This window comes from Emys orbicularis, chromosome 3 (assembly GCF_028017835.1).
Source record: "Emys orbicularis isolate rEmyOrb1 chromosome 3, rEmyOrb1.hap1, whole genome shotgun sequence".
NCBI lineage: Eukaryota > Metazoa > Chordata > Testudines > Emydidae > Emys > Emys orbicularis.
In genome coordinates, this window is record NC_088685.1 from 51,705,049 (window position 1) to 51,731,195 (window position 26,147).

At 39.0% G+C, this 26,147-nt stretch overlaps 1 protein-coding gene across 1 annotated transcript in view; it reads right to left on the bottom strand.

Moving 5' to 3' along the window:
• The window catches only part of KHDRBS2 (KH RNA binding domain containing, signal transduction associated 2), a 580,284-nt gene that overhangs the window by 275,509 nt on the left and 278,628 nt on the right, over positions 1 to 26,147 (bottom strand). Inside the window, exon 4 of the mRNA XM_065401399.1 lies at positions 16,179 to 16,325. Coding sequence (XP_065257471.1) covers positions 16,179 to 16,325 — 147 coding nt within the window. The remainder of the gene's footprint in view (positions 1 to 16,178; positions 16,326 to 26,147) is intronic.

Below are 26,147 nucleotides of genomic sequence, written 5' to 3' on the forward strand. Positions count from 1 at the left end.
GAATCCATTTTCCTAGTTTAAAGACTAAAGACACTTGTTACTGCACCTGATTTAAATGCTATCTAAAACAGCAAATTTACACAACTTTAAGTATATAGAACCTTAAAACCTGCACAACCTTTGCTTAGCATGTTGCTATCATTTTCTCAGTTTTACTGGAGCTCTTTTCATATCCCTTGTATTTTCCTTTCACTCTTCCCTCAGTGACATCTGTATTTTTTTTCACTCTGTTATGTCTTATAGGTAGTTTGAATGAATTTTGTTAATAATTCAATATTGTTTTTTGTTCCACCAAGTGATATACCACATATTGTTGGATGATCTAACATTAGTAATGCAATGAGCTCTAAGAAGATTGAAAAAAGGAGGGTAGAAATTTGCAGCCTTTCATAGTTACATTTCCTCATTTAAAAAACACTATTAAACTTCTGTTGGTTCAAATTGTAGTTATAGGTTTGTTATATATTTATTTAATCTATTTTTTTTAAAGGACCAAATCTATTTTTAAGCATTGCTAGTTTAATGCCCATTTTCAAGTTTTGTTTAGCTTGTACATTAGAACTCAGCTTGTACCACTATATTCTACGTGATGGAATTGGAACAGCTTGGTTATGTTTAATAGACCACGTGCTATAACCTAGGGCCCAGGAGTTTCTCTTGTAGCTCAAGTAATGGAGGCCTATGTTTTTGGAAAAGGAGGATCTCAGTTCTATTTCTGCTGTTGCTATGAACATCTGATAGTGTGACAAATGTGAACTCCTAAGTAACTGTGAAGTCATCAAAATATAATGTATGCTGCTGTTAAAAACTCCACTGCAAATCAAGAAAGAAATGGGTAAAAACTGGTTATTTCTCCTGTAAACTTATATTGCATGATGGAAACAAATATTCTGTGTGTTAATGCCAAAGAATCATTCCATAGAGACAAATATCCTGACAACTTCAGTTTAAAATAGTTACAAATGGGAGAGTCTCTAGCTTCAATATTGTTATTATACCATATTACAAGGGGTCCTTGAATCTGATTTGATCTTCTAGGCAGTTCTTCATCATATTAACATTATCAACAATAAAGGCTCCCCTTTTATCACTTCCTGCACTTCCTGCACTTACGCTGGTATGGCTAGCTATTAGTGGGGAGGTACAGTTTTAGTTACATGCAATTTCTTCCTGTAGGCAAGTCTACTATTTAAATAGATTTTAGTTTCTTTAGGTTCTTCCTTCTCCCAGAATCTACTTAACAGGTGGCAACTCATTCACTGAAGCCAAATATCCATTATAAATTACAGCAGAATCTCCCTGGAAAAAGCAACATACTATGCATTCATGCACTGTGGCATTCAAGTTGTTAAGTTACCTGATATTGCTCCAGAAGTTAACATTTCCAGAAACATTCATGTTTTTATCAGGTTGACAGTAAAACTTGGTAAGACTGAGAACATAGCTATATAAGTGTAAGAATGACCTAACTAGAGCCAAGGTTTACACAAAGAAATGCAATCTATTAACTGGCCATGGATGGTTAATAGATTTTGTACATATATACATAATACATAATAAGTCTGAGTAAGAGATAATGAAAATGATGCAGAACATGTACTGTAAAAGCTTTTACAGTACATGTTCTGCATCATTTTCATTATATATTTCATATATATTATATATATATCCATTGCGTATAATAGTTCCACAACATATTTTCAAATAAGTCGATGAGCAAAGGGCAATAATATGTACATATGCAAAAAGATGTGTGCATCAACAATATAGACCACATTAGCATTGATATTCAACACAGATAGTTGAAATGAGCAGAGACCATCAGCAAAAAGCTATTGGTGAGAAATAACTGGGCTCTCAAAGCCCACACTCAGAGTGCTGGTCTCAGGAAGAGGCTATCTGCATCCACAGCTCAGAGAACATAGTGAGACACAGATCTCCAAACCAGATTGCTGGCTCTAGAAGGAAGGCAACATCAGTATGTTATACTTCCATCTTTCCCCAGGTATATGTCCAGTTATGGAATCAACCCATAATGGACACTGGGCACTCTAGAGTTGTCCCAGCCATTTCAAGGCCCAGACATTTTAATGGATAGTAACAAGTGGAGAGAGAGAGAGACAGACAGACAGACAGACACGTGGGTGGAGGGAAAAGCCTTAAGGAAATTTCTTATGGCTTTTTTGTCCATAGGAATTGTCGTTCATTTAATTTTGAAATCTCAAAAATCCCAAGGCAACTTTCATACCATTAACTGATAAGATTTCAGTATGCAAATTAATAATGGGTCACAATTTACATTGCACCTTTCAAACCAAAAAGATCTCAACATGTTTTTCAGACTGATTCTCAGATTATGCATAGGATTCATTTAATCCACTACAGGAATCAAGACATCTCTTGGTTAAATTTGAGCCAACAATTAATCAGTAAAGCCAGTTTAAATTTAAGCAGCACCACCTCAAGCAACAAGGCCTACAGATAAAACAAAACAATTCTCAAGAGTCAGGAAATAGGGTTTCTATACTAGTCAATGTCTATCACCTGTTTCCAGTAGGTTCAGTGTGTTATAAAGCTACATTTTTACAAGTATCATGTTAGTCACAGTAGCCTAGAAAACAAAATAATTGCCTTTGTTGGCTCACTACTTACGGTAGCAGTGTTTTCATTACACAATATGTTTTCATTAGTAACAGTCACTTTAATCACACTGAGGCTGTTTTCTGCTGTGTTACTGGGCTTCAACATGGGGGGAAAATATAGCCTCATATTTGAGATCCTTAGCTTGCCTTGCTGCCTTAGATACCTGCTCTGTCTTTAATCAGATACGGTCACAATCAATGAGCTGCTCAATTCTTCCTGGTTGACAGCCTTGTGCATACAGCTACAGCAGCAATTTTCTATACTGATACAGTTTATGCTACAATTAGCCAGTTTTGGGATACATAAAAAAAATCAATGCTATTGGATCTGGTATTTCTTTCCCAGAAAGAACACCCAACATTCTGATAATTTTAGGCTTCATTTGAATCTCCAAATTCTCTGGCCATCTATTATTTATCTAATTTGCTTAGCTCAGTCACTTTTTTCTAGTCTTTTATATTCTCTCCTCCTTTATCTCAGGACTGATTCACAAACTCCATCCAGATTAATTACCTTGAAATCCATTGCTTCCAATCTACTTTCCACCCCATTCAAGGAATACTATAAATAGTTCATTTTGCCTGTGGGGACATAAGTAGCTGAATGGATCCTGTTCTCTGACGAAGGATCAGATGAGGTAGGTCAGAAAGAGTTTGTTGTGTATTTCAGCACTCTTACAAGGCAGAGATCTGCAACTTTCAAAAGTTACATCTTGTGTTATTTTCTAACCAAAATATATGTGTTGTCCATAAGGATTTCTGTACTCTGATATCTACAAAAATTCACGGCGGGCTTACTCATCATTTGAAAATGCCTGGGGGTGAAGCTCATTGTGAGGACCACCAACAGCTAGGATACAAGATGGCACAGTGGCTTAAATGTCTAAGCATAGATTGAACTTTCTCAAACACTCATCTTTCCCTTTGCCTTTTAGCATTGTAACAATCCTCAGTAGAACCACAAATATTTCCCATATACTACAGTGTTTAATGCAAACGGCAAGGTGCATAAAACACCTTCAAATTCAGCAAGTGTCTCTGCTCTCACTTTGGGCACAGCCAGCAAAAGCTCAGCTGCTAGATCCTCTCCTTCCTTCCCTATACCCAAATATTACTAAACAAATGCTAAAATAAACTAATGTTGTGCTAATATTTCCCTTTCTTAACATTATGATAGTGGCATAAATACCAGTTTTGGAAGAGATCTTTCATTTTTTTCTTCTCACTGCAAGGAAAGTTGATGTACCAGGAGGACAGTATGAGGATCATGGGAGTATGTTTAAATGTGTGATTTCAAAATGAAACCTGAGCTTTGGCTACATTCATGTGCATAAGGACATTACATTGGCAGAAAAAAAATAAAAGGACAATAAATATTATTTTGGGCCTGATCCAACACAATTGATTTAAATGGAAGTCGAATCAGGTCCTTTATACTTAAGGGTTATAAAGGGCCTGTGTTGTGCCTCTTAATTTGTAGACAGGGTGAAAGGGAGCAATGGTGTCTTTAAGCCATCTTTGCACTCTCCCATTTCTGGTTTCAGTGTGGGGGTTGGAGCAGCCCTCATAATAATTTAGACAGCTCTAGTTAGGGAGCAGGGTCTGTCCGGGTCATAGCATCCTCCCCAGGCTTCCCCACAGGTGGCAGTGCAGCCTGGAATCTACGCAGCACTTCATACTGCAGCCCCACCCGTAATACACCCCTTCTACCCTCCAGTCACACCCCCTACTGAAGGATTTGGTGAGGAGACCTCAGAAGACAGCCTTACAGCTGTCTGCATCATTTCCTATGCCTGTGGAATCCTGGTCCCTTCACCCTGGGGTGACGTCCTGGTCCCATTAAAGTCATTGACTTCAATTGGGCTAAGAATTCACCCTGGGGCTTTCTTAGGGACTCTTTATGTTGCTCCAGCCCTCTTACCCAGCATACAAGGTCTGGAGAGGGGGCAAGGATCTCATACATGTTATATTTAGAGGATTTTTATATAGCCTTTTGCTATGGTCCAATGATGCCTCGATTTCAGGGGCATGGTAGAAAAGAGAATCCATTCAATTGTTTCTTTTTTTAATCTGGACATGATTCAGAGACATTTTCCATTTGACACATGAAGTAACTTTTTTTAAAAAAAATTGATGTTGGTATATAACAGTCTGTGCCATCGAATAACATAAGCCTCAGTGTTCTAGTAGAAATAAGATGTCTGACCATGGGAAGAGATGAGCTCCTTGGGATGACTGATTAGCCAAGTGAAAACAAAGATCTCTTTAAGCAAACTGTAACATATCCATAGTGATTGAGACACAGATGGAGATGGTTAAGCCAGGCTCTCATGTAGGCAGGCAACAGCATGACAGGGACTCATACAGTTTAATAATGTGCATCATAGCAACACATTCAAAATACTGTAGCAAAGCAGTCTGTCAAGCTTCCCATTGTACAAAACAATTTTCAGAGGTTTATATTGCCACTGTTTTAAGTATACCTGGCTTCAATTGTATCTCAGCACACAAGCTGTCACCTGGGATCCAGTTTTGCTCTATGGAATGGCATAAAGTTTTTAACTGCCTTTCAAAACAAGGTATGAAGAGGAGTGTAGATGATCCAACACACTAGTGCTCTCTGTCTCTCATGTGTATACAGGGTGTAAACTTCAATAATTAAAAAAAAAAGAACCAATTTAAGACATAGTACAAATCTCAATTAAAATCAGATTAAAAAAACCTTTTTTCTAAGTTTGGTTCCTTTCACTGATCTTAACAGATCATTTTGAGGATAATGGTTGGGCAGAGACCATACCTGCCTTATCTCAAGAATTTATAAAGCTCTCAGGTCTGTCACCAAAATCTCAGGACTTTTGATGATACCATGACAGTAGTGGTATGGATAGGATATCCACAAGTTTTGCAGCCATTACAATGCTGAAATAGCATTAAGGAGCAATAGAGATGGGTCTTGTCCAGGCATGCCCAAAGAACAGTCCACACTGCTGTCTGTACTATCTTACAGAGAGGATATATATGATTTAAGATACCAAACATTTAATGTTTCAATTATTTTTCAAGTTGCAGAGAGAGAAAGAGAGAGAAACTGAGAAGGAGTGATGCAGGTGGTAATAGTGCTGGAGTCATTCAAGAGGGAAATCTGAAGCTTTTCACTTTCCCAGATGTGGCAGAAACTAGCAGAAAGTGCAAGATCCAGCTGAGACCTCCAATGAAAGGTGCAGTCCCCACTTTTCTCCCAGTGTATGAATTGTCTTCCATCTTTTTTTTTTACTACCTACCTGTGACCTTAAAAGCCCCCTCACTTGAATCTGTGATTCTCTGTTCTTTGTTAATAAACTTATTCTCTTCTTACTTGAAATTCATCTCAGTGATGTGATAGTAAGTAGTGTGCGCCTTCTTGATTCAATCAATCAAGTTGCTGTGCATATATTGTCTCTTTGGAGTCACCACACTTGGTAATTAGTCTGAGTGTTCAGTGACAGGGGCTGGACATTGGAAAGTTTGGGAACGGAGGTACACCAAGTGTTAATCTGCAAGGCAAAGTAAGGCCTGGCAGAGTCCTGAGAGGTTTGTCTAGGGTGATTAACAGACTGGGGTGAGGGCTGGGGGGCACAGGGAGCTGTCACCTGGTTTAGCAACGGGGTATGTCTCTCCCCTACTAAAGCGGGGGGGGGGGGGGGAACTCTGACCTCCTGTTCTGGAAGTTACCCTCTCACAATCAGTTTATTTCCTGGCCTACTGCTACCTTTGTTCCTACTCTTTCTATAAAGTATTTCCTTCCCAGTCATTTATTTGTTCCCTTCAGTTTCCCTCTCCTCTCAAATGTGGGTTGATTCCCCTACCATTCCTATGTGTTGTCTTCCCACGCCTCTCTTTATCAACCTGTTCCCTTCTTCATTTATCACTATAATTCTATCCCCTCATTCCTATCTTCCCACACCAAGTTATATGGTTTTAATTCTCTTCCTTCCTTTGTCACAAGGGTCTCCAACCATGGCCAAATCATGAGTCAAAGATATCATCAGCTTCCAGCTCTCCCCCCAGCCAACAGTGCTAGCAACAAAGTGTTCTCTACAGTGTTTCTTGCTATTTCTATAGAAGAAGGAAGCATTATACAGACCAGGAAACCTGCTCTTCTCCAGCCACCAGAGAGTGGGTAAAGAGTTCCCTCTTGACACCTCTTGTATCACTCACTTTTGTCCCAGGACTTTATTTGTGAAATGAAAGTTGACTTCAGGTGTACATGTGTGCTAGTGCAAATTCTCCACCATGAAAACAGTCAAACCCGAGTACTGTGCTTATTTATCTAAAACTCCTGGCCAACTGTGTCATGGTGGTTTGAACTATATCACAAATCTGAGAAATAGACAGACAGTCTACATAGTGTCAGATTCATAGATTTTAAAACCAAAAGGGACCATTAGATCATCTAGTCTAACTTGTATATCACAGACACTAAATTTCATGTAGGCTGTCTATTTCTTACCTACTTACTGAATATTACCTCCCTCCATTGTTAGAAACAAAGGCATTTCGTCTACATGAGAAGCCTTCTAGACCTCTGCCGTTTACATACAAATTGTTGTACACTTACCCTCATGAACATGAATCCTCCCCTCTGATAAGGGATATAAACAGATTCCAAATGTGTTCCCCGCCCTCCCCTTACACTACCCAGTTCAGTTCCACCACTGTGGAAATGTCCCTGTTTTCACAGGTTTGTGGCAATAAACTACTGAATTTCAGTTTTATTCATTTTTAGAGAACCTCCCCTCCATTTTATTTAAATGTGTTATACTATATAACACCTTATATATATATATATATATATAACATCCCATATGTTGAGAGGGGAGGGATAGCTCAGTGGTTTGAGCATTGGCCTGCTAAACCCTGTGAGTTCAATCCTTAAGGGGGCCATTTAGGGATCACACCAGGGGGAATCTGTCAGGGACAGTACTTGGTCCTGCTAGTGAAGGCAAGAGACTGGAGTCAATGACCTTTCAAGGTCCCTTCCAGTTCTATGAGATAGGTATATCTCCATATTATATTTTTTTTTTCTGGATATGAGTCAACAGTGTGCCCTTGTTGCCAAGAAGGCTAACGGCATTTTGGGCTGTATAAGTAGGAGCATTGCCAGCAGATCGAGGGACGTGATCATTCCCCTCTATTCGACATTGGTGAGGCCTCATCTGGAGAACGGTGTCCAGTTTTGGGCCCCACACTACAAGAAGGATGTGGAAAAATTGGAAAGAGTCCAGCGGAGGGCAACAAAAATGATTAGGGGGCTGGAGCACATGACTTATGAGAAGAGGCTGAGGGAACTGGGATTGTTTAGTCTGCAGAAGAGAAGAATGAGGGGGGATTTGATAGCTGCTTTCAACTACCTGAAAGGGGTTTCCAAAGAGGATGGATATAGACTGTTCTCAGTGGTACCAGATGACAGAACAAGGAGTAATGGTCTCAAGTTGCAGTGGGGGAGGTTTAGGTTGGATATTAGGAAAAACTTTTTCACTAGGAGGGTGGTGAAGCACTGGAATGGGTTACCTAGGGAGGTGATGGAATCTCCTTCCTTAGAGGTTCTTAAGGTCAGGCTTGACAAAACCCTGGCTGGGATGATTTAGTTGGGAATTGGTCCTGCTTTGAGCAGGGGGTTGGACTAGATGACCTCCTGAGGTCCCTTCCAACCCTGATATTCTATGATTCAATGTGAGGCCCTTAAAGCACCATAGAACTGTTAATATATACAGTTTAGACTAAACCAAAATTCAGTATCTGAACTACTCCCATTTGGGGGGGGGGAGGGGGGAAAGGGCTTGAAAGGTAAAGACAGATCTAAATTTTACTGATATATTTTATATTTATGATGGGCAGAACCAATATCTCAGATTCAAATGTCCACAACTGTTGAGGCCTTTGGAATCCAGATCCAAATTGTGATGAATTTATCTCTATGACTGAATTAAGACTCACAACACCCTTCCAGGGGAAGAAAGCATTGCTATTTCCATTTTATTGAGGAAAAGTGTGGCCGGGTATATACTGAAACCTTAAATTGGCATAGCCATGTCTCTCAGGGATGTGAAAAATTCACACCCCTGAGACACAAAGCTATGTTGACCTAACCCCTGGTGTAAGCAGTGCTAAGTTGATGGAAGAATTCTGTCAACCTAGCCACTGCCTCTCAGGGAGGTGGATTAACTACAGCTATGGGAAAACCTCTCCCATCATGGTAGTGAGTGTCCACAATGAAGTGCTACAATGATGCAAGTGTACTCAGATGAAGCTGGGATCATTCTCTCCTTGTAGGCAGGAGGAAACACTAGATAAAACAAGTTATTTTTCAATATTGCCAACCCCCACAATTTCATCTTAGGTCTCAAACTGGTTGGTGTTTTTCTTAAAGCCACAACTCCTGGAGCCATGTGATAAATGAAAGTAAAAATTCTCTTGTAAAGAAAGTTTCCAGCTCTCATCGTCTTGGAGAAAAAAATTGAAAGTGTGACCCCCGAAGGGGTCAAAAACTAGGAGTAAGATAAAAACCAAAAATATATTGTTTTTAAAAGTTTCATTTGATTTTTTCCATCAATCTTATGATTCAGGCTCCAAAAAAAGTTTTAATTGAGTCTGTAAGATCACAATTGCCAGCCCCAAGCAAACATTGGCTGCACAGAGATGTGGTTTTGGTTAACTCTTCAATGAGAAGGAAAGGTAAAGAAAATCTTCGGAATTCTTAGGGCCAAATTCAGAGATGACATAAATGGTAGTGAAGTTAAGTTGTATGTATGTAAGTGTAACTTACCTGGTGCAGGGCAAGGCTGTAGAAGTAGAAGCAAACACAAGAGGTTGTATCAGAGACCTTCAGGCCCCCCAGTGTGTGATTTATACCCATTTATGGATGGATACCTTATACCACCATTTATGTTAACCCTGAATTTGGCTGTTAGCTTAAAACTGCGTGCATGTTTTCACCAGGCACCTAAAAGCCGTTATACCAGTCACATTTCAATACTGAGGTACTGGTCCCTGTCACTGATCTGGTCAAGCTCCCCTGCTAGAAACCTACCAGACTACTGTGAGGGATCCAAACACTGAATTCCACATGCCCTTAGATTGTTGGGGCAGAGCAGTTCCTGGCTCTAGGTGCAGCCCTCATGTCTGACACACTTTTGGCAGCGGGTACCCCTGTGGTCCAGTTATCCAGGCCTTGAAACAAAGTGCTATCTCCCCCTAACCTCTCCAGCAGCTCTTAAGCACTCCCCAGAATCCCTACAAAGGTGAGAGCCTGGTTTACAATTTACTTCTTTAGAGACACATGATTGCAGAAGCCAATAGACACAGGCTGAGCAAAAGGGTTTTGACTCAACTCCTCTATACTTAATAGACCATTTAGAAACACAACAAATCATCCTGAACACAATGCCCCTCACTCTAACTCACCCTTCCTTTGGGAGTCCTTGGGGCAAGAGGGGTTCCCTCTGCCCCATCAGGCTCCAGAAGCACCTTCCCTCAGTATGAGCTGGTGAAAATGCCCTCCCGCCAAAAAAACCCCACAGTGTAGAGCTGCTCCTGCCCTATTATAACCTTCCAATCTCCTCGCTTATATGACCTCCTGATTAGCCTCAACAGGTGAGCTCAGACCCCTTCCAGGTGATTTTAATGCCAGGTGAATTCTCCCCTGATAAACCAACCTATTGTTAAGTGCCGTTCCATTTTAATGAAGAACATTTAAGTTAACAATCCATTATTGTTAGTCCTAGTTCACTCTGTATCCCAAGGGATTACAGTCCAATATGGAGGTAAAAGGACAGAGAAGGTAAACAAACCCCGCATTCAAAATTGGAGTTTGCAGTCTGACAGATACACATAAAGAGCCCCCAACATCAAAGAGTTAATGAGGTGTACATAGACAGATATTTCAAATTGTCACAGTTCCACAACTGATCATGGCTCATCTGACCTCTCCTGTTTCCATTATATCTATATCTTATCACAGAGTGTACAAATCAATACATAATGGAACATATTCTCCCCTCAGTAATTGCACAGAGGACTTGTGGAGGCAGGTGGGAGTTCTGTGCAAAAGCAGAGAGAACATGGTCCTGTGAGATCAACTGCAAAATAAGCCTTATCTACCTGTTATTCAAGGTTTGAATAGGGCCAGACCAGGACACCCAAATGAGGGTTTGTAGAGCCATATGCTGGCCTCAATTCATTGTAAAATAAATGTAATATATGGTCCTTGAATCAGGTCCATAGTTTTAAAACCCTGTCAATCAGTAAACTAGTGAAGGTTGCAAACCTTTACGGTACAATGATTCATTTAAAATTCCTATTGGATGGAGTCCCAAAACTCCACCTGCTTGTTGACTTCAACAGGAACTAGTTTTTGCAATATCCAGTACCAATACTCATTTTCTGTCTTCGAGTGTGGTGTGAAATCTTGGCTAGCAAAAGTTTTAATACTATAATTGGACAAGATTGAAGATGAAAATAAAGTGCCAATAAAGGAAAAACACACTTGTTTGTTAATTTTGAATTAGGTAATATATAGATAATTTTAATACTCTCTCTATTATCCCCACATCCAGTCTGTATTGTTTTGCTTTCTCTATTTTTTTTCTGCACATATGTAAATCTGAAGTCTTATTAAAAGCTTATGATAAATTACCAAAACATCTTTCCATGTTACTGATGCAAACAGTCAATCATTCTGAGGACAATATTCCACTTAAATTTAAAGTAAAAAAAAATGCCATAAGTAAGATGAAAGCTCATTTGTATTCTTTGTCAGGTCACTGAGTCACTATAAATAAATGGGTAAGGTTCTTCTTTAAATCCTGTAATGGAATAATAGCTATTTGTTGCCACAATTAATTATATTTTATAAACACAGTATCATTTGATTAAAGATTAAATTAAAGATATACAGTAAACACGGAACAAAGAGGAAATTATCTAGTGCAAGCTTTCTGGGCACATAGGTTGTAACTAACCAGTTAATAATTGCTTTGTTGGTTATTATAAATCTGAAAGGAAGCAGAGACAAGGATAAAACTAATAACCAAGTGAGAAAGTGTAGTCATTACTTGTTGGTGTGATTATTGCTACTGTAAACCAAGTTCCAAACCTTTTGACAAATCTGTTTTTTATATCTCCTCCAATACAGCTTCTAGTAGTGCTCAGAAATGCATCACATTTTTTATAAATAAATAAGTGCAGCACACAATGTTAAGCTGTGCAGAATCTGAATATTTAAGACCGAGTTTCACCAAAGTTTTATGTTATCCTGACCACACTACTCTACCACCCTCTTCGTTCTCCTAGGACAGGGATAATTTGCATGGAGGTAGAACATAGGATGGGTGATTGAAATAGAGATGTGTAAATCATCACTATAATTTAAGATTAAGATGGTAGTTACTTTTGAAAGTGGTGTATACAAGAAAAATAAGCAAGCTAAATAAGGCTCATTGCAGTAGATTCTCTGCTGCTTATTTGTATTGTCTCAGTAAGACCACTCACAGAACAGGATACTACTCACGATTCACTGGGGCTGCAGAATCCCACAGTTAAGGAAGTATTAGTATTTCCCTTCTGCACAGTAAATTTCTCTTTCTCTGCCCCCACCCCACATAACCTCATTATGTTAAACAAACATTAAGGTTGCAAAGTCAAGCACTGAAATTGGAAATGCCAGAATTCCGGTTGCTTGCGCATTATGATACTGTTTCTAATTACAAGATCACATACTAGTTTTTCCACAGTACACCTGCCTCATCGGCTAGGTCTATACTATGAGCTAGTGGTGTGATTCCCAGCTCAGGCACATATTCCTGTGCTAGCTTCATGACAGCATGAGTTTGTATAATAGTGTGGCCACAGTAGCATGGGCAGCAGCAGGAGCACCACAATTTAGCCATGCTGAATACATATTCATGGGGTTCAGGCAGGTTTGTACTCAGCACAGCTAAGCTGTGTGGCCACTGACTGTGCTAATTGCAACTATGCTACTATTTATAGTCTCACTAGCTGTAATGGAGCTAGCATAAATCCATGTACGTGAGCTGGAAATCACACCCCTTGCTCATCGTGTAGGTCTAGCCATTCAGTGCACAGAATAGACATGATTGAGGGATGAATCAGGATTGTGTGGTAGAGGAGGCTATTGTCTATAGGACCCCTGCCTAACTGGTTGCAGAAGTTGGAAGGTGTGTAATGAATGAGGCAAGAGATTGTAGAATGAGAAAGGACGGTCTCATGGATAAAGGCATTTCAATGATGCCCTGGAGCCTTGTTCTCAGAAATGGTTGGCCTGTTTTGGTTAAAATTACAAACAAACAAACAAACATACAAAATCAGCCTGAGACAGACACGCAGCATGGAAAAATTCAGTCCAAATGGTTTTAGTTTCGCAAAATTATACGCAACTGAAAATAAAGTCTTGCAATAGGAAGTTTCAAGAAACCTTAATAGTAGGCAGTGTTATCAGCCCCACCTAAATTACAAACTCTTCCAAACCAGGGATTACTTTAACTATAAAAATTCACTCTCTGAAGTTTAGCACATCTACATAATTTAGCTGCAGCTAAATTGTCATTCCAAGGTACGTTGTCAATTTTTTGTTGCTGCATTGATTTGCCCTGCAAAATTTTATCATGACCCAATTGCCAACAGGCAAATTGGTTGAAACTATAGTAAAGACCAGAATCAGACACAGATGAACATGATATCTTGGGGAAGAGTCAACATGGTTTTTGCAAAAGGAAATCATGCCTCACCAATCTATTAAAATTATTTGAGAGTGTCAACAAGTGTGTGAACAAGGGTGATCCAGTAGATATAGCACTCAGACAGACTGACAAGGTCCTGCACCAAAAGCCCTTAAGCAAAAGTAAGCAGTCATGGGTATGAGGGAACGTCTTCTCATGGATTTGAGTCCTATCTTTTAACTAGTTACTAAGTGTAGGAATAAATGTTCAGTTTTCAGAATGGAGAGGTAAATAGCAAGGTTCCCCCATCAATCTGTACTGTACTGTACCGCTGTTCAACATCTTCATAAAATTATCTGGAAACAGGGATAAACAGTGAGCTAGCAAAATGTGCAGATTATACAAAGTTACTCAAGATAGTTAAGACCAAAGCTGACTGAAGAGTTACACAGTGATCTCACTAAACTGGGTGACCGGGCAATAAAATGGCAGACAAAATTCAACATTGATAACTGCAAAGTAATGCACATTGGAGAACACAATCCCAGCTATACATACAAAATGATGGGGTCTAAATTAGCTGTTACCACTCAAGAAAGATATTGAAGTCACTGTGCACAGTTCTCTGAACACATGCGCTCAATGAGCAGAGGCAGTCAAAAAAGCTAACAGAATGTTAGGAACCATTAGGAAAGGGATAAGTAATAAGACAAAAAATATAATGGTACTATGTAAATCCATGGTACACTCATACCTTGAATATTGCATGCAGTTCTGGTCATCCCATCTCAAAAATAGATGCATTAGACTCGGAAAAGACACAGAGAAAGGCAACAAAAGTGATTAAGGGTATGGAACAGCTTCCATATGAGACGAGATTAAAAAAGACTGGAACTGGTCAGTTTAGAAAAGAGATGACTAGGGGCAGATATGATAGAGGTCTATAAAACCTTGAGTGGTGTCAAGAAAGTGTTATTTACCCCTTCACATAAACACAAGAACCAAGGGTCACCCAATGAAGTTGATAGGCAACAAGTTTAAAATTAACACTTCTTCACACAACATACAGTCAACCTGTGGAACTCATTGCCAGGGGATGTTGCAAAGGCCAAAAATACAACTGTGTTAAAAAAAAATAGATAAGTTTATGGAGGACAGGTCCATTAATGGCTATTAGCCAAGATGGTCAGGGACACAACCCCCTGCTTTGAGTCTCCCTTAACTGATGACTACCAGAAGATGGGACTGGACAACAGGGGATGGATCAAACAATGCTTGCTCTGTTCTGTTCATTCCATCTGAAGCAACTAGAGCTAGCCACTGTCAGAAGACAGGATACTGGGCTAGATGGACCATTGGTCTGAACCAGTATGGCCATACTTATATTCTTATTCTGCCCCCTTTATTGCATGATCAATCTGGAAACAAAATTTATGTTAGTAAACTGTTTTCAATTCTCATTAATTTCTTCCAGTATAAGAGCATTTAAAAGCTCATTTGATTTCATCATTTATATTTCCAAACTGGAAATATAGTAGTGGGATGAAAAGTGACAACTTAATGGCCTGTTTCAAACATGGTATATTTTGTTGTCACACTTAGCGTGAATTTTGATTATTTAAAGCAAAATATCTCACAGTTTGCATGTAGCCATTTTCAAGTTACTCATTTAAAAAAACCCACCATGTTCAGTGGTTGTAAAATATAAGGTTTTAAATACTGTATCCAAAAAAGAACAATTTAAAACAAAACAAACAAACAAAAAGGAATCAAGAAAAGAAAGCCTCTAAATGATTAGCCAATGCTATAATCAATTTGAGTATTTGAATGTTTTTTTTTACTTTGATGTGTATTATATGGGTACAAAGTATAGTAAATGCATTGTTGCGTTCTTGTTGGAAGACAGACCTTTGAATTAGTATACATTTTTATTGCTTTTTTTGTTTATTGAAAAATTTGAATCAACTCTTATTCTGTATTCATTGCATTCAACAGTATCTATGTCCTCAGATCAGACTAGACAAAACCACAGCTTTTTTTGGTATGTAGCTCATGCCACAACACTGTTGCAAAGTCATCATTAATGCAGATTATATATAAAGTAAAACCTTGAATATCAAAATGTCATGGGGTACAGTGAATAAATTTGGACAACTGAAATTTCAAATAGTTGCAGGAATTTGCAAAGAAATTAATAGGCAAAATGGAACATAATTCTGGTTCAGATTACAAGGAGTTTGGGTTAGCTGAAGTAGTTCTATATAATACAAATATAAATGAAAGGAAGTTTCCTCCATCTCTTATTTCTCCCTCTACCTAGTATTCCTGAGTTTCAGGCCCCCATTTCAGAAAGCACTTAAACACATACTGAAGTGCTTTCCTGAATAGCAATGTTTTTTGAAATTCAAGCCTGAGTCAGGATTAGTCTTCTGAATTGCAGTAATATTGGAACTGATCATAATTATTAGTGTAAACTCTGCCGAATAAGATGTTATTATTGTATTTTTCGTTTTGCATGTAAATTCAGAATATTTTATAGAAAGATATTTATATAAAATGTAGCACATGCGAACAGTGCCAGTACAAATATACAGTACTCAAGGATCTTAGAAGCATATTTCTACACTGATGTCCATGACCTATGATCATAAAAAAATCCCACACAGAAGATACTTAAGGAACAATTAATGTATTGTTGGGCATAAGATGAATCTTCTGCAGATCAAATTGTTTCCTGAACCAGGTAGGATTTTAAAGAATGAGTGAGTTCAATGTAGCAGAACTAGAGACAATTAGAAAAAAAATGTTATGAGCCACTTACTGGAACAAGGAATTTTTTAATCTCTTCCAAGGCATGACTCATACGTGAATAAGCTTCCCCAGGTGGAGCAAACACTTCAATTAGAACATGAAGCTCGTCGCTCAAGTGTGAATATTTGGCTTCCCCACTTTTCCTTAGTTCTTCTTCCTGTGAAAAAGGTTATTTTTAGAAATAAGAATCTATTCATTTTGCATTGATTTAGCATTTACAGCTAATGTGACAGAAGGGCATAATCTAAGCAGACTTTCAAACCCTTTGAGAAATAAAAATCTGGCATGAGCCACTTGAAGATTTAAAAATCACTTGAGTGTTTGAGTGATAAAAGCAGCATAATTATCATCTACAACAGATTGTAATCAGTACAGTGAAAAATGCTAAATACTTCAGAAATATTGAAATATCATTAACTCTAATGCAGAAACTGCATTAGGGAGACAGACAAGCTGTGTGAACCTTCACTGTAGAAAGGCTTTTCAGCCACACATACTTTTACTATGGCCCAGAATATTTTAAGATATGGAGATTTGAGTAATTTACTGAGTTCTCATCAAAACAGTGCTATAACTTTTCTGAAAATTGCATGGTATCATTCAGGAGAAGGATGTTTAAGTTGTTAAAGCTCTAGATTTGAAGTCAGGAGATTAGGGTTTTGTTCCCAGCTCTCCCATAGACATCCTGTGTAGCTCTGGGCAAGTCGCTTAACCTGTCTGTGCCTCATTTTCTCCATCTGTAACATGGGGATAATAATTCTTTCCTACATCAGAGCAGTGTCGTGAGGCATAATTCAGTAATGTTTGCGAAGTGCTTTGAGGTCCTTAGCTAGAGAGTGTAATACAAGAGCAAATATCTCTACAATACGCTATATATAATTCACTGAAAAGATGCAAATTAATGGGAAATTTGTGGTAAGGTTACCGCTTATTATGACAAGATAATGGACAACTTTGTCACTACTATACATAATGCACTCTAAACAAATCTACTGATAAGCAATATTACAGTTGTGAAAGCAGGGACTCAGAAGAAAGAAAATTAAGAGTTAAGGTTGAAAGCTAAACTTTTAAATATATTTTTAGACAAAATCCTACCTACCTCTGTGCTAGACAATTATATCCCCTTTTACAGATGGGGAAACAATGATAGAAAGAGAAATTAAGTAATTTCCCCAAAGTCACACAATAAGTCATGGTAGCACATGGGCTGAGGAAAGTGTGCTTCACTTGATTTAAAATGTTAATATTGACATGTATGTTTTAGAAATCACACTGCAAAACTTTTGTCTTTGAAGCCTGAGCATAGATCTGCAAGCTCAGTTCATGAAAATTAATATCAACTCAGTAGTATTTAGTAGAAGTAGAGGGAGTTTGTTCAATCACTGTTGAAGAAATAAAAACAAAATCAAGTCGTCAACCATTGCTCTCATACTGGTGTTTTGGTAGGTGAAGATTATATGGCATGTTTTAATTTTTAAGGTGAAGCTCTTCTTTATTTGCATATTATTAAAAGTGAACAAAGTCTTACAGAAAGATATGTGAGAGTCCATTATGTGATAGAAATTCTCTTACACTATATCAGAATTTTAGTGTCAATGACATTACAACTTTACCAGTGAGATCCCATGAAAAAGTACAGTCAAGGAGAGTATATGAGACAGTCTGTTACGAGAAGTTACAATGAATTTCACCCATTGGAATAATTAGATATGAAGAATTTCAACAGAATTAGATGTTGCTATAACAAAACATTATGAAACAATGCAGTAATTGTTGCAAATTTCAGTCCTATTTCTCTTTGATTCACAACAAAGAGAAACACAAAAATTAAGTTCTCAGACTCTTTTAGGGAAAGTTACCAACACTCTTTGAAGTTTTAAAAATGAACTGGATTGTTTTCTAATGAAGTAAGGGGGAAAAAATGTGTCTGGATCACTAAGTTTATGATAGCTTTGCACAGGTAAAAAACAAAATGGACTAATATATTAATAATGATTTACTGTTGCATACCTTGCTCAGCAAGTTTAATATGTGTTGTAGCATGGTAACATTACGTGCTGAGAAGGATGAAACAATGTGATAATCTAAAAAAAAAAAATCGATTTGAACTCTCTATTTCAGACTCCTTCCCATAAATTCAAAACTCACTGCCAGGCTGAGAGCCTCCTCCCGGCAGCAGCCTTTTCTCAATAGTGAATTCTCAGGAACATCAGGGAGAAGATAGTGCTGTGCATCTCCTCCAGTGGTATCATCATCAATATTTCTTGAAGGGGCATGCAGGCCAGTTTCCTGGGTTGGGGGAGAGGGAAAGTGGCTGAATTTTCAAATGCACATCCAATCCCACATCAGGGATGCATGGCAGAAGATTATACTTCTTTGGCCATGGGAGGAGAAATAAAAGGAGAGGAAGACATACAGCTCAGGGAAAAACATGGCAGATTAGGAAATCACAACTTCTGCGAGCACAACGGCAACCTTGCTTCCAAATTCATTGCTCAAGACTAATGATTCAGGATTTAGCATATCCATACATATGACACAAGAGATGCCAAGAACAGCAGCATCACAAAGCCCAGCTGGGACAGAGGTTGTTGAATATTTTTTGCTAGGTCTGTCTAATCATGTATGAACTTAAAGATCTAGAGTATGTACTTAGCTTCAAAATGTGTTTAAAATGGATCACACTAAACAATTAATGGCAAATTATTAACCGCAAAGTTTCGATTGGAGGTACTTTTTTCTTCCCATAGTCGCCCTAATATATAGCTGTCAGGTTTGACTCCCCACTTTCATAGTGTCTGCTTTTCTGAATATTGCACATGGGGTAATGCAAAGAGTCAACTAGAGACATATTGGGTAGATTACACTGAAGGCCTAGGAACTCTGAACTGGGCAAAATATTTCCTGACACTTTGTAAAGTCTTCTTTCTGCCTGAAGTTTATAACTTCATCAAGTAGTATGCCAAGAGACACTAACTACCATAAGCCTCACATTATATGGCAATGGGATTATTACTTTAAATGTATAAACATGCAGCAGTTACAAGCTCTGCATGCTATTTTGGTAAAGTTTTTAACTTCTTTGAGGTCTCAGATATGATTCTGCTTCTGCTGGATATGATCTTATAATCACAGATGATGATACCCCCTACACTTTTGATGCTTCATGGAAGTCACGCTCATACAGCATAGGTCTCAAAACTGATGCAATACACTAAAGCAGGAGTAGGCAACCTATGGCACGCGTGCCAAAGGCGGCACGCGAGCTGATTTTCAATGACACTCACACTGCCTGGGTCCTGGCCACCGGTCCAGGGGGCTCTGCATTTTAATTTAATTTTAAATGAAGCTTCTTAAACATTTTAAAAACCTTATTTACTTTACATACTACAATAGTTTAGTTATATATTATAGACTTATAGAAAGAGACCTTTTAAAAACGTTAAAATGTATTACTGGCACGCGAAACCTTAAATTAGAGTGAATAAATGAAGACTCGGCACACCACTTCTGAAAGGTTGCCGACCCCTGCACTAAAGTGTTCACCAAGTCTCACTAAAGACAAGAAAAATCCATTTTCCCAGTTTTTAATTCAGCAAGCATGAAAACTAGTACTACTTTTTTTTACTTTTAAATAGAGTAAGGAAATTTCCAGCCCAAAAAATTCATTAAGATTATAGATTTTAAGGCTGTAAGGAACCACTAAGATAAATTTGTCTGATAGCCTTCATGACATAGACCATAGTATTTCACTCAGGAATTACTGTAGTGGAGGGAATTATTCTTCCCTATTTAAATGTATGCTGTTGAGCATAATAAACTCTAGTTCAGCCACAAGTTATCTTTTGAAAAGGTGTCCAATGTCAATTTAAAGACTTCAAGTGACAATGACTATCATTTCCCTTGGTAAGCTTTGCAATGATTAATTACTTTCACTGCTAGGAATTTGCACCTTATTTCCAATTTGAATCTTTTCTGGCTTCAATTTATGGTGCTGCAGAAGCCACTCCATAGTTAAGGTTAAAAACATTATCTAATTAATGAGTTGCAAAGTGCTTTGAAGATGAAAAGGACTATACAATTGCTACAGTAAGTAATATTAACTAAACCAAATACCAATCCTACTCCAACTTTTTTTTTTTTTTAAAGCCTCTTTCTGTCTGAAGTTTGTCATGTGGAGACAAATAAGATTCAGAGGGATTCTGTAGCTAGAAACTTCAGATATGGAACAAACGTAGAGCATAGGAGTAATGTGATATGGCTGAGTATGTGCCATGAAGCTTATATGCACCATGGAAATTTCAACATTTTGGAGTTTCATCAAGTCCCAAAGGAATTTATAAAACTAGTTGAAAGTGTTCAAAATCGGAAAATGTGTGATGAAAAAATGTTCACAAAAAATGTTGAAACATTTTCCCCTTTTAAAACCAAGTTCAGTCAGGGGTGGGAGGGAGAGTGGCTGATGTGTGTTGCACTTGCCAGCTAACATATGATCTCATGCAGGCTAGAAAATTGGTGCAAGTTAATGCAGCCTAGGCTAAATTAGGCTGAAGTAGGGAACCAGGGAGCCATAACTAGGGTGACCATATTTCCCTAAACTGAAAACGGGACATGCAGGGCTGGCCTGAGCCACCTGGTGTCGCTGCTCATCCCCCACAAACATTTCTCCGTATCCCACAATTGAGCCAAGTCTCAGAGATGGGCGGAGGTGGGGGGGAGAGGGGGAGGGGGAAAGAGGAATGGGTATGGGCTGGGATCTGGGTCGCAAAATAGGGTGAGTACTTTGGGGCTCGGAGCAAGGTGATGAAGCTATTGACTATGCGCCAGCTAGTGGGGCATGCCAGAATAGCAAAGGGGCAGGAAGGAGGCTCCAGGTAGCAGGAGGGACCAAGTTGACTGCAAAGAACAGCCCTGGGGAGGTAGGGGAAGGCCGCGATGCAAGGCCACCATTTCAGATTTTGGTATCGGGAGGGGGCAACTCCTGGTCAGTGAGGGGAGAGGGAAGAGGAGCGAGCAATGGGGGAGCATGGGTGGTCACTCTCGGCCGGTGGTACAAAACTCAGGGAGGGGGCAGGTGCCTCCCCAGCACCTTCCTAAATGGCACCCCTACCGGGATGTGGCAGAAGCGGGTGAGTAGAGCCAGACAGGTTGGGGTGAAGAAAGACTGGAGAGCACTCCAGGGTCTGGACCCAAGGACGGTGCGTGGGGAGGACATGAGGCCAGGGTGGGGGCTCCGGGGCCTACTCGGGGTGGGAGGGAGCATGCTATGCTTGCTGCCCCAACACCAGCAGATGCTGTGGGACCCGGTCAGGCACTTACCAGCCGGATGGCCCAGTAGGGCCCGTGGCCCATGAGTCACGGCTCCATGGCCTGGCTGGAGAAGAGTTTGAATTAGGGCCTTGACTGCCCTGTGATTGGGGTGTCATATGCTCACTCTGCAGCCCATCGCTCCCTATAGGAAAAATAACATGTGGCAAGGGAAGAGACATTCCAGACATTAAAAATCATGGGTCTACTAATTTTGCATGTGAAATCATCTCACATTTTATTGGTGCAAATGAGGCCCATAATACCAAAAAAAAAAAAAAAAAAAAGACAAACTACCCATTACCGAATATATGCTGGTTCATTTGGTCTACAATGAAGGCAAAGTGATTACGAGACAATACAGAATGCAAGGTCCAGAGTTAATTGTTATCTCCACATTCATATCATTCACCAGCCCAAAACAGAAACAAACAAAAACCTATGAAAAGCTATGAAAGGACAAATTTAAGAAATTAAATTATTAAAAAAAAAACCATAACAATATACGTAAGTGTCCTTCTTTGGAAAGTTAAGGGTCCTAGACTAGAGAGTTAAAAAGAACTAACTTATGCTTTCACTAGTGTAGTGCAGGACCCACAGATTCAGGTAACATTAAATGTTAGGAACATGTTAACAATTTGTTCCACTTCTCTTAGAGTCTGACCACTAAATTCACATTGACTTCAACTGGCTTTGAATCAGACCACATACTGTTTAAATAGTCAATACAAATATATTAAAATATTATTTAATTGTAGTAAGTATAAATTGTGAAAAAGTGTTTTGCTAGTAGTACCATACCTTCAAATGTAGTAATTATAGCATTATGTGGTAATAAATGGAATATATTATTTTTCCAGAAACATTGACATATGTATAAACACAAAATTGAAAGACTGACGGTGACTTCAAGTGTTTAAGTTTCTATGAAAATTTGTCAGAAAAACAATGGATGAGGTAGCTTAATTAAAGCAAATTTCTGGAAGAATAGGCATTTTCCTCACAGAACAAATATTCCAATCATGCAACCTGTAATCACATTTCTAAGAAGAGTTTGATCCATAGCATCATTCAAGCATTATCACATCTATTACTATGCAACCTAATTTCAAACTTGTATTAAATGCACCCATCTCTCTCCAGCTATATTTACTTATATCAAGAATAGACAAGTTCTCTTGTCTTTAACAAACTTGTTAATACTTTTTTCAGATGTTTAAAAGCTACTCTCCTGCTCAAGGCCGGCTCCAGGTTTTTTGCCGCCCCAAGCAAAAAAAAAAAAAAAAAAAGCCACCCCTTGAAAAGAGCCGCCCGAAGCACATGCTTGGAATGCTGGTGCCTAGAGCCGGCCCTGCTCCTGCTTGATTAGGACCACAAACTGTCCCATAGAAGGCTAGAAGTTACTGCTAATAAGCTAGATAACAGTCCTAAAGCAATTGATGAAATTGCCAATTATTTATGATGAGAATTCATCTTGAAATTCAATAGTAATAAACAGACAGCACTCTACATTAGACATATTAGGAGACCCTGTAGATTAAAAAAATAATAATAATCTTTTATTGTTGTCAAACATAATTGTGATGGCTCTTGAGTACCCAGGACTGAGTCATCTTGTTACCCCCTGCCTCCAGCATGAGGAAGACTTACATGTGCTTAACTGGGTGGCAGCTCACTGACACCACCAGCCTGTTAGCCACCCATGCACTCTCCTCTAGGCTATGTCCGCCCTTACTTTGCCTTTCAAGTTAACAGTAGGTGTACCCCAGATCCCAAACCCCTTTGAAGTGTTCCCCTATAGTGTTCAGCCTCTTATCCACTGAACAGTCACAGAAATACCAGGTCTGCTGTCCCAAAGGAACAGTGAATACATCCATCCCAGTTCAATCATACAAGTTGGTTTCTTGTTTAATACCACAACACAGATATATTTAGAGGGAAAACCAGAATAAGTCTATTATCAAAGATTCAAGACTCAAGAAATAATGAGTAAAGATAATTGAAACAAAAAAGGTAACATATAAAACAAAGTCATAATACTCCTTCTACAGACTACATTTTATAGGTTAACCTCTTGTCTAAAGAAGTTTTATTTCACCAAGGCTGGTTCAGATTCATTTTCATACACATAAATACACTGCCTGTTTACTTCCTAGGTGCAAGATGACAGGACGTCTTCTCAGTTCCCCAAATATAGTCCAGTAATCCTTTGAAGATTTTTGCAAGATAAGGTTCTCTGCCCCTGCTGTGTGCACTTCATTGTTGGCTTCATATCTGTTGACTTCATATGTAAATGTGTCCCAAATGTGTTAGCGTACAGTGCTTAATTTACATACCGACAGAGCCAGATACAAGTGTCTTTTGTCTGACAGGAAACCTGTATCACAGCAGAGGTGGAGAAACAGAATCCAGGAGCATATTTTCAGTATTTTATCTATATCTATCTATGTATATGTATATGTATACACACAAACACACACATAACTCCTTACGTAGTAGCTATACATATATTTTCCAACAATATTAATGAGCAGTGTTACCTTGGCTTTCATTTAAGACCTCACATAAGATTCATTGATGTACCAGAATGTACATACCAGAATCAGGATATTCTTCAACCCCCTTGCCAGTTGGCACTGAGGGGTTTGTGGGTCACAATAACTATAATTTGTCTTCTTTAAGAATCAGTACATACTACCCAAAAACAATAGACCTGAATTACTTGAAATACAAAACAGCTTTTGCAAAATGCATATGTTGAAGTAATCACAACACACAATTTACAATGTTTGGCATTTAAAACATCCAAAGAAAAATGTAAATAGACCTTATCAATATTCCAATATCCATAATTCCTCTCTATAAACTACTGGTACTATGAAAATGACACAATTCTTTCCAGAAGGAATTGTGAACATGCAACACTCAGATTTTAGTATATTCCCATATCCAGAAATTGTATGAGATTAACAATGACTAGAAGTATGTTGACTTACCTGAAAGAAAACATTTTGAAACTCTCATTCACAGGTCTGAATGGATGGCCTTTGTGAACTTTTTGTTGCCAAAAGGTGAGATATGTTCCAAGGTGTAATGTACAGCAGTCCCATATTTTAAAAAGGGAAGACCTGCGGCATTAAACCACAGTCATGCATTGCAAACAGTGTGGAAGCTGCACCACTTCTGAGGGAATTGCAGAAGGAACAGTTCCTGTCCAGGCTTCCCTATGCACAAGGGCAAATGCATAAGCAGCATGATCCCTGCTCCAATTGGGTGGATTATGCTCCCAGAGCCCAATTCAGCAAATTGATTAAGCTCATGCTTAACTATAGACTTAACCACCTTGAGTTTCTGATTCAGGAAAGCAATTATCCACATGCTTAAATCCCATTTTATGGAGAAAGATTTAAATATGCTCTTAAAATTAAGTGAATGCTTAGCCACCCTTCCTTTTTAAGGATGCTCTCCTGAATAAGGGTCTAAGGCCCAAATCAAAGGGATTTAGGTGTTGCAACACTAAGCTTTGCAGCACCTAACTTATAGGTGCCTAGCCACTCAGTGGAATCTATAAAACCTGAGTTAGGCACCTATGCTCACTATACAAAGCCTAGAGTGAAAGAGGCATCTGAGCATGCTAGGCAGGGAGCCACATAAACCAGCCAATAGCAGATGCCAAGAAAAGTGTTCTCTAAGGCCTGCCCCTCTCAGAGTTAGGCACATAACTCTGGACTGGAAGAAGGCACCTCTGCTTTGGATACACAACTGTGAACCCTGTCCTGGAGTCATGTGCCTGAGCTATTTCTTGTAAGAATGGCAACAGTTAACACTTAACTCCTCAATGGTCAATGAGGGAGGTCTCCATTACAATCTTTAGCCCAGTGGTTAGGGAACTCGCCTAGGATAAGTGAGACCCCAGTTTGATTCCTTCCTCTGGCTGATGAAGATATAGGATTTGAACAGGGGTCTCTATCTCTCTAACCACTGGACTAGAGAGTCTCTCTGGCCCAATGCAAATATAATTATTTATACACAGCTTTGACAGGAGAATGAGAGCGACCCACATCAGAGTCTATCAGATAGGGCAATCACCAGACTGGCACCCACAGGTGAGTGGGGTAAGGCAAAGCCTATTTTCACCTGGCTGGAGGACCCTGCTGGGGTTCATGCATGATTTAGGCACCTGGATGCCTACACTGAAGCTTTGCAAGCATGCCCAGCAGTAGAAACTTAAGCGCCTAGAGAACTTGCACAGCAAAAGTTTAGGAGCTAAGGGATTTGAGCCACCTCTAGAGTTAGGTGGCATCTCAGCAGTAGTTCTGAGGCACCTACATTTGGAAGTTAGGTGGCAAATTCCTTTTGTGGATCTCGGTCTAAGTGTTTTGCTGAATCAGCCCTCCAGCACACAGGAAGGGCTTAGAAAGCACATAAAGATACATCTGGGACATTATTTACAGAAAATTATTAATTCTACTCCATTTGTTGAACCAGATTTTAGTCTTCTAGGAGATCAATCGGGGATGATATCCTTAATATTCAATACTAGACTTTCAGTAATCTTTTTATTTAACTGTGATGGGGTGCACTCACCTCTCACAAGTGCCTTCTGCTGGCTGGGTGTGGTGCTGCAATCTGCTTTTTCTCCTGGCACCTCTCTTTAGGTTATCCACCT